Source organism: Vanessa cardui, chromosome 2 (assembly GCF_905220365.1).
Source record: "Vanessa cardui chromosome 2, ilVanCard2.1, whole genome shotgun sequence".
Classification (NCBI taxonomy): domain Eukaryota; kingdom Metazoa; phylum Arthropoda; class Insecta; order Lepidoptera; family Nymphalidae; genus Vanessa; species Vanessa cardui.
Window position 1 is genome coordinate 3,486,831 of NC_061124.1, and position 14,760 is coordinate 3,501,590.

At 30.3% G+C, this 14,760-nt stretch overlaps 1 protein-coding gene across 3 annotated transcripts in view; it reads left to right on the forward strand.

The window, feature by feature from the left end:
* LOC124536302 (aquaporin AQPAe.a-like) overlaps positions 1-14,760 on the forward strand; it is a 75,954-nt gene that overhangs the window by 30,428 nt on the left and 30,766 nt on the right. For all 3 annotated transcript variants that reach the window (XM_047112823.1, XM_047112839.1, XM_047112831.1), the window contains one exon: positions 1,015-1,211. In XM_047112823.1, coding sequence (XP_046968779.1) covers positions 1,015-1,211 — 197 coding nt within the window. The remainder of the gene's footprint in view (positions 1-1,014; positions 1,212-14,760) is intronic.

Below are 14,760 nucleotides of genomic sequence, written 5' to 3' on the forward strand. Positions count from 1 at the left end.
TGACATTGTTTCAGAACTAGGTATCATATTTGAACAGTTAAAATAATATTATTATCTTAATTTCGAAATAAAAGTGTACACTTTAGTAAGCCTTCTTCAAGAATTTCACAATATAATAAATACTTCTCATACACTTTATACGAGTTTTTTAACATACTTACATATAAAGTAATAATAAACTACAATAATTATAATGTACGTAGTTACATATAACATGATTAAGACCATAAAAAGGAGCCTTATTTATTTTTACAATGCTTTACAACCCTGAGATATAATAATTGAAAGAAAAAATATTGCGAAAATATAAAGAAATAATATTTAAAAATAATATTAGGATAATTATTTAATAGTTATAACGATTACGTTATAAAAGTGTCCAAACATATATAATTTTTTTTTGTTATTTATTATATTACGTTTTGTGATTTGCGATATCTTACGAGGCCGTTGCTTCATGATGCTGGTAGTTGTAGTCTTTCCGAAACATGTGATCCATTATCCGATAGATAATATAAGTAAACTTGGATATTTCTCTTAATTTGGGTTAGATAAGATCTAGATATAAGGCAATATATTTTCTTAATTAATATTTATATATAGTTAATATATTTCATATACCTTAAATTATTACACATTACCAATAGTAGTGAGCTGAGATGGCCCAGTGGTTATAGCGCGTGCATTTTAACAAGCCCAGGCAAGCATAACTATATATGTGTGCTCAATTTGTGTTTATAATTCATCTCGTGCTCGGCGGTGAAGGAAAACATCGTGAGGAAATCTGGAATATGTTCCAAACCTTCTCCTTAGTGAAAGAAGAGGCATTATCTCAGCAGTGGGAAATTTACAGGCTGTTACTTTACTTTAATAGTAAACAGGCGAGATAGATTAGAAAATCGTAATGATATCGAAATAGCTGAAAATATTGTACTTACTGGTCGAACACAATCTACGTTATGGTAAAGTTTGCGCCAATGTTCCTTTTTTAAATGTATTCATTTGTTTTCACAGGAACCAGCTCTATAATCGGTTTATCCGATATCACAGACAACAAGCTGATCTGGCGACAGCTGGTCGCGGAATTGGTGGGCACGTTCCTGCTGACATCTATCGGTGTCGCCTCCTGCATCGCGATCACTGAATCAAATGCGCCAATCGTCACTAGTATTGCCCTTTGCTTCGGTCTACTCGTCGGATCTATTGTTCAGGTATGTTATACATATAAATATAGTAATAGCCGCCCAGCTTCGCGCGAGTGCTAAATTATATGATGTAAATATATGTATTTCGTAAGGATTGTATTTTAAAGCGATTGAATTGATCTAGTGAATCAATTCATAGTTTTAATATCAATTCAATTCAGAGTTCATATTATTTTTTTAAGGTTTTATATCTAAATGCAATTATATTAATTCGTGACTAAAATAATTTCTTTAGACAATCGTGAATACATAAACTACAAATATTAGATAATCAATGTATGGTTGGTAGCGAAAATAAAACCAAAAACCAGAAAATTCGAATGTAATGATTCTGGAAATAAAAAGTAGTAAGCACATCAACAATATAAAAAAAAAACAATAAAATTTACAATTAAGGAAACCCTAAAATCATATCACCTTCTCTTTCTTACTTAATTTAAACTTAATTTAATTTTTTTCTTAGCTCCGTTAATTTGTTACCTGAAATTGTACACTCGAATTCCATTTCATTTATAAGTACATCTTTTCGAATTTCTTTTAGTAATCGTATATTAAAATATAAATATATTAAAAGCTTATGTTACATGATTTATTGAAATAGTTGAATGCATAAAGTATTTCATAATAAACTAAGATGTAATCTTATACAGAAGACATGCGTTATGAATTTTTATATACAAATTAAAAAGAAGAGCTGTAATACGAATTAAGTCGATGGATACCATTGCTTAACTTGTTAAATGGCGCGTTATTACATAAAACGTTATAAACAATTTTGTTTTATGAAGCAAATGAAATGAAATATATAAATTTAAGGAAATTAAGAACGAACGTATAATGTAATATATTATTATTATCAAGTTAAGATATTATAAGAATTTTAGTTTATTTCGGGTCATTCGGTTCGACTATTACCGATTTATAAAAATTTACATAGATCGAATTTATAAAAGGTCTTTTTTTAATAACACTGTTCAGAATTTACATACGAGTTCCTTCTTTTGTTAACGACTTCACTCGGGTAATATATTAATAAAAAAATTAATAGACCCCTTAAAATAGAATAGTATACTTGGATCATTAGTTCTAGCGATTTCTTCGTATATACCAGTAAACAAAATTTTACCTTTTTATAATATAAGTATACGTGACAAAAGAATAATTTGACAAAGCATTGAAAGCGACCAAGTAATTCTCTAGCGTGAAAGGTTTTTCTCAGTGTCAACGAACGTTAACGATTTTATTGGCCATAACTATTTATTTACAATCGATCCGTCTTTCCTTGTAAGTTTTTATTTTCCATGTAAAATTGTATCCCACTGCTGGTCTAAGGCTTCTATAGATATAAAGAGAATATTTAAGGTTTTTCTGCTCTAATCCGGATTGGCATATTCAAGACTGTAGTAGCATTAAAATAAGACATATTCACGACTCACTAAAGATGTTTTCCTTCAACGCCGGGTAAGAGATGAATTATTTAACCACAAATTAAAGTCATAAAAATACAGTGGTGCATGTTTGGGTTTGAAAATGTAATCATCGGCTAAGACGCACGCGTTCTAATCATTTGACCATCTCGGCTTTTATCGTCATTATCGTACATATTTATTATGATCATATTTCTATATTAGAGTCGCAAATTTATAACTATATTTAATAAAATTTAGATAGTATTGATCGAGGTTAAATTGTCTAAAGATTATTTCGTTAATTCGATCATCATTATTCGTAACCTCTGTTACGTAATACATGACCTATATAATAAGTATTATAGAATAAATTATGAACATCGTTAAATGCAGCTATCAATACCGTAGAAAAGGACAATTTGGCCAATGGCCGGCCTTTCCCACGCGGTCGCGGACCCGTAATCGCTCATGTGTTAAATGTATTACACATGTTCCGTTCAATATCATTAAAAGGCCAATATGCAAAATAGATGAATTAGTAAACCTTGACATACGATCGTAGCTCCGTACCACTTTTCACTAATGGAGGTGAATAGAATCGACAGGCATGGTAAGTTTATTGACATTGTAATTATACGTGTCAGAATAATGTTGCCATTAAAAATATAAATTATTCGGTACTATTATCATTTTATTTATATAAGGAATAGATGAAGGTGAACTTGAGATACAAAATATTGATTAATAAATCCTATTATATACGCGAATATGAATTTGTTTATATATGATAACACCAAACCTCCCCCTCCCCCCAATATGTCGAACACGGGGGGGAAACTAGTACGGCTAACGTATGTTTAATTAAAGATACGGATATTTTTTAAATATTTCACTATTTATACATGGGGGCTTTTTAAACAATTGTTCTCATATTTCACGTATATTAAAAAAAAAACGAAATGGTCCGAAGCATGTTGTCAGGGTTGAATGGTCACGAATAATGCATCTGTATGTCACGCGTGCAGCCCTGGACGTTGCGCAATCTGATCTAATTTTTGATAATACCTATTACATACGTGAACTATTATATTATGAGCTTTAATAAAAAATTTAACATTTTATCTTTTCAAAATTAATAATCACATCTTTAGACAATAACAAGTATCCTTATTCTGGATAACATATTAAGGATTATTTTTAACAGAATATAAATCGAATCTTTATACTTTAATTTAAAGTAAATGCTGGCCTTCTTTTTTAATTATATTGAATCAAAATAATTCATATGTTTTCGTTTTATCGTTTAAAATTAAAGACCACACATCGAGATTTAAGATTGCACGTGTAATCACAATAATTGACCCTGAATATTTAAAAGCGAGAGTGTGGATCAACAATAACATAATATACAAATGGTTTAGTACTTCATCTTCGTATGTACTTCGGTTTGGCAATAAAAGGCGTCACCATGTTCCACTTTCGATCCCGCTGTGTTTGTAGTTTTTTTTAAAAGTCAAGGGAAATAAATAACTCGTAGCGCGTATGTATTCCCAACAGTGACAGGTGTTGTTGCGACATTTTATGCGATCAAAATATGAATAACAATTATTTTGTTAGATTATAGATGAATTGTTATTTCATTTAATTGTTATACAGATATTTTTACACTTAGTTGTTTTATAACCTAAAATTAACCGTGTCGAACTTTAAAGATGAATGTATTTGTGAAGTTCATTCTTCAAAATTAAACCAAAAAAATAACATGTGTAATTAAATAGTAACTGGAAATTTCATTTTTAATAACAGACAATAATTTTTTTCTCTTAATCTTTTATTAGAGATATACTTTTTTTTATTATTTTAAATTTTTAGTCGAAAGAAAAACTCGTCACAGATAAAAAATGTACTAAATGTAATTATATCTAACAAGGGCAGTTTAATAAATACAGTCTCGTGATCTCCAATACACATAAGTTGTCTGTGAAAATTAAACAGCAAATGTTAACTATTTGATTAGACCGTTCGCTTGTAATCGCATTAATCATATTCAATACAGGTAATCGACATCTGACATCTCATATGCCGCTTGCCGATCCTTTCGTTCTGAGAATTGCAAGTGCAGAATTATGCATCACAATTTTCTATAATTTAGATTGTAATTTTCCTCCTTAAAGTGCAACGAAATTGTATTCTAACTGCGCAACGAGTGCAAAAATTCATATAATTTTATTACTTAATTGAATGATTCGAATATAATTATATATTTGAATGAAAATCTTACATACGTAATTTAATTTCAAAATTGAATCAGTATTCTGTTTTTAACAAGTTTTTATTATTATTCACAATGTTGTTCGATTTTGAACCCAGAATCGTTGGTTAATATTCATGTTTTATAACGACTAGGTAATCACGGTTTTTCTATTATGGATCGCCATCATTAAGTTGTAGTCCGCAGAGCCCAAGGGAAAGTCAGCAGGTTTCCGCGACGACGCTATCATTAATATGATCATTAATTTTATAGACGTAGTTATTTCAATTTACGTATTAGACTTTGTTTTGTGGTATATCTACTAGCTACTATACAAAAAAGGTTTTTGGTAAGTTTTCCATGGCCTTAACATTCATATAATAAGTTGTTTAATGATAAAAAAGGTGACAACGGTGAAGTTACCGCTAAAATATTAATTTGGTATTTGTTTATTAAAGTAATTTTGTATATTCGTGACCAGTGACTATGAACTTACTGTAATCGACCTTCGCGGAGAATACTTTCCTAACTAGTAATACTTAATTGGGCCAAGAGCTTGACCAAGAGCTTTTAATGAAGGGTTCGATGACAATTTATAAACCTTTGATAAATTAAGTAATGTTTTGTAATATCTCGTAACTCATTTCCATATTTATCACGATGTTATTATATTTAAGGTCGGCTTACAAAATTCATTTATATTTTATATGATAGGGATTAGAAATGTTACTTATAAATAACATTGAATACGTATTGCATGGAAAACATCTATTTAATAGTAATCTCGATGACTTAAGTAAATCTAGGTAAGCAATACTGAATTTTCATGTGCTTAATTCATCTCGTGCTTGGCGATGACAAATGATGTTTATCTCTACCAACTTGCATTAGAGCACCTTGGAATATGGAATATGCCCAGCAATGGGACTTTTGTAGGCTACCTTATTTTATAGAAATCTTGAAATAAATTAAACAACAGCCTTTTAGCTAGTTGTTAAGTCATACTATTAATAAGACACAGATATAAGCGCGGCAGAAGTCATAATCAAGCGACATTTTTATTAGGTGCCTAAAACACATTTATGTATTGAAAATATAATATTAACACCCACTAAAATTGATAGGAAAAACTGCAACTTAAAAGTTTAAAAAAAATTTAACACAAAAAATCCGACGCAGTATTTTAAAAGCACTGTTTTAAAACTTTGTTGGAAGAGCTAGCAAAGTCAAGTTTTTGTTCTGCACAGAAATATTTTAGTTCCGAGCCTTGCAAAATTTTTAACATTTTAGAAATAATATTTTTGAGGGGTTAATAAAATTAGCAATTCATTCCTTACATTCGTTTATAAAATAAACTGTAACTGTGTGTGTATTGATGGTGAGTCTAGCAAAGTTTTTTAAGCAACTGAAAAAACTAACAATGCTAAAAATACTCGAAGGCCAAATTTAAACCAGACATAAATGCTTTTAGTTAATCGTTTTTATAGCAACAGATTAATGAATTGACGTATTTCAAAGAATTAAATTGAAGCAACAAGCCTAAAAAGGAGCAATTGAACAGTTTACTTAAAGCCGGCGATGAATCAACGAGCCGTAGCCAATGCTTGATATTAGCGCCCGCCTGTGTCGTGTTGTTGCGATTTTTATCCTTTTAATATTATTATATATCTCATTGATCAATCGACTAGCTTATATGTAGATTGATATCTTGTGGGTTTTTGGAAATTATTTGTTGGAAGTGTGAACGTTGCCGATTTAAAATGAGAAGTTCTATTAAACATAAATATCTTTTTTAAATTTTTATTTGTTGACAAACAATCAAACGTGTTAGTTTGCAAATCGCCATCGTATTTTATGTAAATTTATATCTTCTGGATTTTAAGCTATTTTCGCGAGATGTCGCATTAATGGCTTGTTAATAATAAAGAAAAACAAATTTTTGGAAATGGCGTTCAGTGTCGTTAAATTCATTATAACAAATTACGTTGCCGAATCCTTGGTTTCGATAGCTTTGGAGTATTTCGATATTGATTCTCAAGGCTCGGAAAGCACGTGAAGCTGTTGATACTATCACACCAATGTCTGCACTCACATGAGTCATCTATGCAGATACATAGCTGGTATATGAGATTGATGCTCTAGTCTACTACATTCCCTTTTTTAATTTTCTATTCCCTTACTTAATGTTACAATCGGAAGTGTTCGCGGCGAACTGTCTAACTTCAAGTGCTGAACATCAAAGCTGCAAAATATCAAACCTTGAGCTCCTACTGAGATTTCCTTGATAAAATAATCCAATGTTGTTACTTTTTCGATCCGATTTTGAACCCAGAATTTCGACGTATGTAACATACATATAATATCATGAATCGAGCAATGTGAATGTTAACCCATTAATACTATTTCAATTCGTGTCTTTACAAACTGCAAGCAACACATGACTCCAGCTCACATTCATTTGTGAACCAGAGTACTTTCAAGGAGAATTGTAGTCAAACCGTTTGCTGGAAGTGTGAACGTTGCCGATTTAAAAGAAGTTCTATTAAAGAAAAATATTTACACATTAGTAGTAACAATGAAACGTGTTAGTTTGCAAATCACCATCGAGTTTTAAATGTGATTTAATATGCAGTGTCTTAACTGTCCAGTAGCTATAAGTTCCATTGATAAGAGATAAGAATAAGATCGAAACGATTAATTGGACTACGGTCCATTGAGCCGTGCCGATAATAGTGAGATATTGATTGTCACTTTGTATTTGTTTGATCATTAATAACACTTATTGCTTAATTACGGAGATTTTGTATCGTGATTGACAGCGAACGATTGAGAAACTATCGCTCGCAATTGTTAAAGGAAATCTATTAGAGAATATATAAACACTGTTAAAGGCTCCTTTTATATTCTTAAAAATAAATGTACAGAAATTAAAATGTATAACAATATTTTTCAGTTTAAAAATAATAACAAGAAATTATTTTTATCCATTTGTATGTCTCTCTATATGTTGCTTTTCCATGTACAAAGTAAACTGACTCAAAGGAAGGCTTTTTATACCTAAAACCGGATGACAAACGCAAGAAAAGCAACTGGCGACGATAAACAACTACTGAATTATCATGTTAATATTTGTTATTTCTAATTTGATTCCTAGGATATACCTAGATTATCGGATAGTATTCCAACGCGTTTGTCATAAGGGTAATTTCGACTATTTTTCTTTTTAAGTTTGCGTTAATAACGTTGTCACTGTGTAATGAATAAATAAAACTTCAAAGTTTTCGTACCATAACAAAAACGAAACATTTAATATTGTTACGTTATTACATAATAATACGTTGCAACGCTATCAAGTCCGTAATCAGTCTAACACTACATACCGTACGTCGTAAGTGTTACCGTTAACTTATATAATAATTGTGGAAAACAAGGAAACGGGTCGCGATGGACTCTGAAACTGTCACCGTCTTACCTTCAAGCATTTATCAATTCGCTTTACTTTATTAATATACATTTCCGAGACGAATCAAATTGCGTCAGTTCTAGTGTTGCGTAAGGCGATCTGTCAATCACATATTAACATCACAATGGTGCGGACAAATGCCGATTGTCGCGCGTGTTGCGCCCTCGCAGCCAATGTCACTCGTACGAGTTTATTGTGCCACACAATAATATTAGGCACAGTTTTAATATTATAATATCATAACACAATTGAGTTAAATTTATTCTCGCCTCATGATAGGCTGTTGTTTTAAAGCGTTCGAAACACTACTAGATAAAAATATAATTTAATCTGTATATTTATATGTATGTAAAGGAATACTTAAGATTCCTTTATGAGTTTAAATTGCGGCGCGTCAGTGGGTCGGTAACTGTTGTCTTCGCTGACTCTAAAGATGGCGCTATCTAGAGAAGATCGGTAAAGCAGTATTGATGTATAAGTGAGGTATTTAAAATATGAATAAGATGGTGACTTGTCAGAATATTAATTTTATTAATGTAGAAAAATATTAATTTTATTAAATTCGAAACAGATCGACAAATTAACTGTAAATGTCGTTTCTTTGTTTTTACAGAGCAACACGTTTTTTAATTTGCCGATTCTACTTGAATAATTATAGACCAATAGTCTTACAAAACGACATTTTTGGTTAAGAAGATGGAAAAATTACGATTCACGTTCGCTGTATTAGCAGCTTCTGATGGCAAATCTAATGTGATTGCCATAACCTCAATCGAGACACCGGATGGACGTGTATTTGATATTCCAGACGATTTAAAACCTGCTTGTAAACATACTGGTATAACGGCGACAGACGTTTTTACAAAAATCAAGAATTCGCTAAAAAAAAGACATCAAACACGAAAATTATGGATCCCATTAACCAAAGAATTGAGAAAAATCTACTTGGATGAAGGCGAAAATGTACAATTTGGTGACCAATATCTCGATGAAATTACACAGGAAACAAAGTTGCCGGATAATAATAGTACAAATATGGAAGCTGGGAATAAAAATTTAGGAAAAATAGCAGAGAGATTTTTAGTAGAGAAATTTTCGGGGAAAACATCAAATGTTAACCAATGGATTAATGAATTTGAGAATGAGTGTATTCGTTTCGAGATACTAAAGGATGCTGAAAAAATTGAAACTTTAAAACATTTACTCGAAAAACAGTGCTTAGATTGGTACACCAGCATGTTAATAAAATGTTCAGTAAATGCAGGATGGGCAACATGGAAAGCTAATTTTTGTGAGACATACGAAAATAAAGGTTGGTCACAAGTTAAATATGCATTTAAATTTAAATTCCAAGGAGGTTCATTACTGGAATATGCTACAAAAAAGGAAAGACTGTTACTGGAGGTAAATAAAGAAATTGACACACAGACAATGATAAACCTTATAGTAATGGGTTTACCAGATTATATAATGTACAAAATGGATAAGGGGTTAATAACATCCACTGCTAATCTTTACAATGAAATTGGTAAACATGAGCAAACGACAAATAAAAATAGTTATTATAAATTCAAGCAAAACACATTTTATAATAAAACAAAAGTTGATAAAACTAAACCTTGCCAAATATGCGAAAAATTAAATAAAGGTAGCCGTTACCATGAAGAAGGAAAATGCTGGTTTAAACAGGATGATGGTAATGAGAATAAGAGACACTATAGTAAGAAAGTAAACAATACTTTATTAGAAGTTGAATTGAGTGATGATGAGCAAAAAAACGAATAATAACACCGTTAATTAAACTCAAACTAACATTAGAAGAAAACTTAGACATATTTGGTATATACGATTCAGGTTCTAATGTTTCTTTGATCAATTCTAAATTATTAAAAATAAAGAATGAAGGTAGTTATGAATATAACAATGCAAATTTAATAACAATTAACGGTGTTAAAAAGACAAAAGGTTTGACAACAATAAAGATTAAGATTATTGATATAGAGAAGAAAGTTGATGTTTATATTGTAGATGGAAAAGACTTTAAATATGATTTCTTAATTGGCCTAGATATAATAAAAGAGTTTAATTTGATTCAGGATGAAAATTTGAAAGTCACACAAAAAATAGATGATAAAAAGAACACGAGTTTTATAAATTTTAATGAACATGTAAAAGAAGAAAAATTTACAATGGATCTGAGTCATTTAAATTGTCAGCAAAAATCTGAAATAAATAAACTGATCGATAAATATAAATCGAGCTTCGCAAAGGATAAATATGATATTGGGACAGTAAAGAACTATGAAGCACGTATCGATCTTGTTGTGGATAAGTACTGTAGTAAAAGACCATATAGATGTTCAACAGAGGACAAGTTAGAGATAGAAGAACAAGTAGGAAAATTGCTTGAACGAAATCTTATAGAAGAGTCATACAGTCCATTTGCAGCACCGGTAACCTTAGCTTTCAAAAAAGAAGATAATAGGAAAACCAGATTGTGTATTGATTTTAGAGATTTAAATAAAATAGTCGTACCTCAGGCTCAACCGTTTCCTTTGATTGAGGACTTAGTCACTAAGACCAGAAATTGTAAGTACTTTTCAACATTAGATATTAACTCTGCATTCTGGTCTATTCCCTTGAGAATCGAAGATAGAAAGAAAACTGCTTTTATTACACAGGAGGGCCATTACCAATGGACATGTTTACCTTTTGGTTTGAAAACTTCTCCGGCTATATTTCAAAGAATATTGAGCAACATATTAAGAAAGTACAAATTAACAGATTTTACAGTAAATTTTATAGACGATATCTTGATTTTCTCAAAATCTTACACTGAACATATAAAACATTTATCACAACTTTTAGAAGCGATTGAAAAAGAAGGTTTTAGGCTGAAGTTCACAAAATGTAAATTTGCCAGAAATTCAGTAAAATATCTCGGGCATATAATACAAGATAATACAGTTAGACCAGTGACAGATAATTTAATTTCAATAAGGAATTTCCCAACACCAAAGACTCAGAAACATATTAGACAACTTCTAGGCAAAATAAATTTTTACCGTGAATACATACCTAACAGCTCAACAATTTTAGAACCACTTCATAATTTATTACGGAAAAACCAAAAATTCATTTGGTCAACGGACTGTCAAGAAGCTTTTGAGAAGATAAAACAACTACTATGCTCACAACCTGTCTTAGAAATTTTTGATCAAGAATTGCCAATAAACATATACACAGATGCATCATTAGAAGGCATTGGGGCAGTATTAAAGCAAATTCAGCCGAACGGAAAGGAAAAACCTGTAGCATATTTTTCAAAAAAATTAAATGAGGTCCAGAAGAAAAAGAAGGCTATATATTTGGAATGCTTAGCTATTAAAGAGGCAATAAAATACTGGCAGTACTGGCTAATTGGTAAACATTTTACAGTATATTCGGATCATAAACCACTGGAAAATTTAAATATTAAATCTAGAACAGATGAAGAGTTGGGAGAATTATCTTATTATCTATCACAATATGACTTTAACATTAAATATGCTCCAGGAAAAGAAAATTTAGAGGCCGATTGTTTAAGTAGAAATCCGGTATTAGAAGCGAACACAGATGTAGATGAACAGTTAAAAGTAATAAATTTAATAACATTGGATGACATATTAAAAGACCAAGAGAAAAATGAGGATATTCAAAAATGTAAGAAAAATTTAATACACAAACATAAAGTATATTACAAAAGAGTAAAAAAACAAGAAAAAATTATATTATCAGAAGAATTAAGTATAAAATTTATAAAACAAATACATGAAAATATGTGTCATATAGGTATAAAACAAATGCAAAAGAAAATAGGAAAATTTTATACAGCAAAGAATTTAACAAAGAATATTGCTGATTTATGTAAAAAGTGTGAAATATGTATGAAGAATAAGACAAGAGGACAGGTAAAATATGGTTTAATGTCGTACTTAGGTCCTGCCTCAAAACCATTTGAAATTGTTTCAATAGACACTATTGGAGGTTTTGGCAGTTCCCGTTCAACAAAAAAATATTTACATCTGTTAGTGGATCATTTTACTCGATATGCATATATAGTTACGTCTAAAACACAAAATGCAAAGGATTTTATAAAACTCATAAATAATATACCAAATTGTAACGAAATTGGCATGGTTCTCACTGACCAATATCCTGGGATTAACTCAAAAGAATTTAAAACTTTTTTGAATGAAAAATCTATTATATTGATATTTACTGCAGGAAATTCGCCGTTCTCAAATGGTCTTAACGAAAGATTAAACCAAACACTTGTGAACAAAATTAGGTGCAAAATAAATGAAAAACCAAATAAAATAGCATGGACAACTATTGCTCATAACTGTGTAGATAGATATAATAATACTGAACATACAATCACTGGCTTTACACCAAGATACCTGTTAGATGGTACAGACATTTCATTCATACCAGATGAACTTAAAATAGGAAAAGAAGCAGACGACTGGATTAAAGATAGAAAAATAGCGCTAGAAAGATCAATTAAATCACATGAATATAATAAAATGATATTTGATAAAAATAGAACACATTATAATTTTAATACAGGTGATATGGTATATGTTGAAAATGGGCACAAACTAAATAGAAGAAAATTAGATGAATTAAGGATTGGTCCTTATAAAATCGAGGAAAAGCTATCACAGTCTATATATAGGATAAATACAGGTCATAGAAAATCGGAGTCAAATCTATTCCATATTACTAAACTTATTCCTGTTCCTACTCAAGAAGCAAGTAGAGATTCAAGCGAAAATTTCAGAGGAAATTTTCTCACCTAGGGGGGGAGATGTAAAGGAATACTTAAGATTCCTTTATGAGTTTAAATTGCGGCGCGTCAGTGGGTCGGTAACTGTTGTCTTCGCTGACTCTAAAGATGGCGCTATCTAGAGAAGATCGGTAAAGCAGTATTGATGTATAAGTGAGGTATTTAAAATATGAATAAGATGGTGACTTGTCAGAATATTAATTTTATTAATGTAGAAAAATATTAATTTTATTAAATTCGAAACAGATCGACAAATTAACTGTAAATGTCGTTTCTTTGTTTTTACAGAGCAACACGTTTTTTAATTTGCCGATTCTACTTGAATAATTATAGACCAATAGTCTTACATGTATTTTAAAACAATTTTTAGAGAAATTGCAAAAAAATAACCGGATACATCTCAAAATGGTACATTCTTATTGAAGTTAATTACTTAAGTAAAAAAAAAATAACCACTGTCTAGGCTTTAACCGCTAACACTATAGGAGATATAACAATAGTCCAATCAAGATGCTACAGGATGTATGTATAAACGTCAGTTTCGATTTTCATATATACATACATACATCCTGTAACGAATACTTCACCATTAGGTTTTTACAACTTGTTCTTAAATTAAAATATGTTGTTTTTTTATGTAAGCAACATGAAAAGACATTTTAATTATATAGGTTTCATTTTAAATAGTACAAAATGCTAAAATATGTCTTAATATTAAGACTTGATATTTTATAATATATTTTCATTAAATTTGTATCTTAAATATTTTTTTATTAATTAACGTAGCTAATATATTACTTTTAAAATATGTGTTTGAAATGTAATAACTATTTTTACTTTTGCTTATATAAAAATATGGTTCGTTTGAGTAAGTATCATGTCATAACATTAAATGCAATATATTTACTGCATACGGAATTTCATTAAAATCGGTTACAGACGGATAAACATTCCCATTTATAATATTAGATATTATATATAGATGTCATAAGATTCACTTAGTGCTGAAGTTTAATGTAATTCTTTTCTTAAGACAAAACATTTAAGGAATACTAGTTTAAATATAAAGTCAACAACGGAAAAACGATTTCCTTTTGCAAATATTTAAAAAAATAACTATTTGCTCAACGCACTAATGTATTTACGATATTTTGTATATTTAAAGGTAAAGATATCGTAAGGTTAACATATCGTTCAACAAACAATCGTTATATCTACAATAAAATTAATATATTATGATTGTTTTTTTTTATGACATAGTTTGGCGGACGAGCATATAGGCCACCTGATGGTAAGTGGTCACCATCGCCCATAGACAATGACGCTGTAAGAAATGTTACAATTCTTTACATCGTCAATGTGCCACCAACCTTGGGAACTAAGATGTCATGTCCCTTGTGCCTGTAGTTACACTGGCTCACTCACCCCTCAAACCGGAACACAACAATACTGAGTACTGTTATTTGGCGGTAGAATAACTGATGAGTGGGTGGCTACCCAGACGGGCTTGCACAAAGCCCTATGATGCCCTATGATTATGATTGTAAAATATATAAGAAATTCCAAAATGTACAATGCTGTACTAGGTATAATGCGGTTTT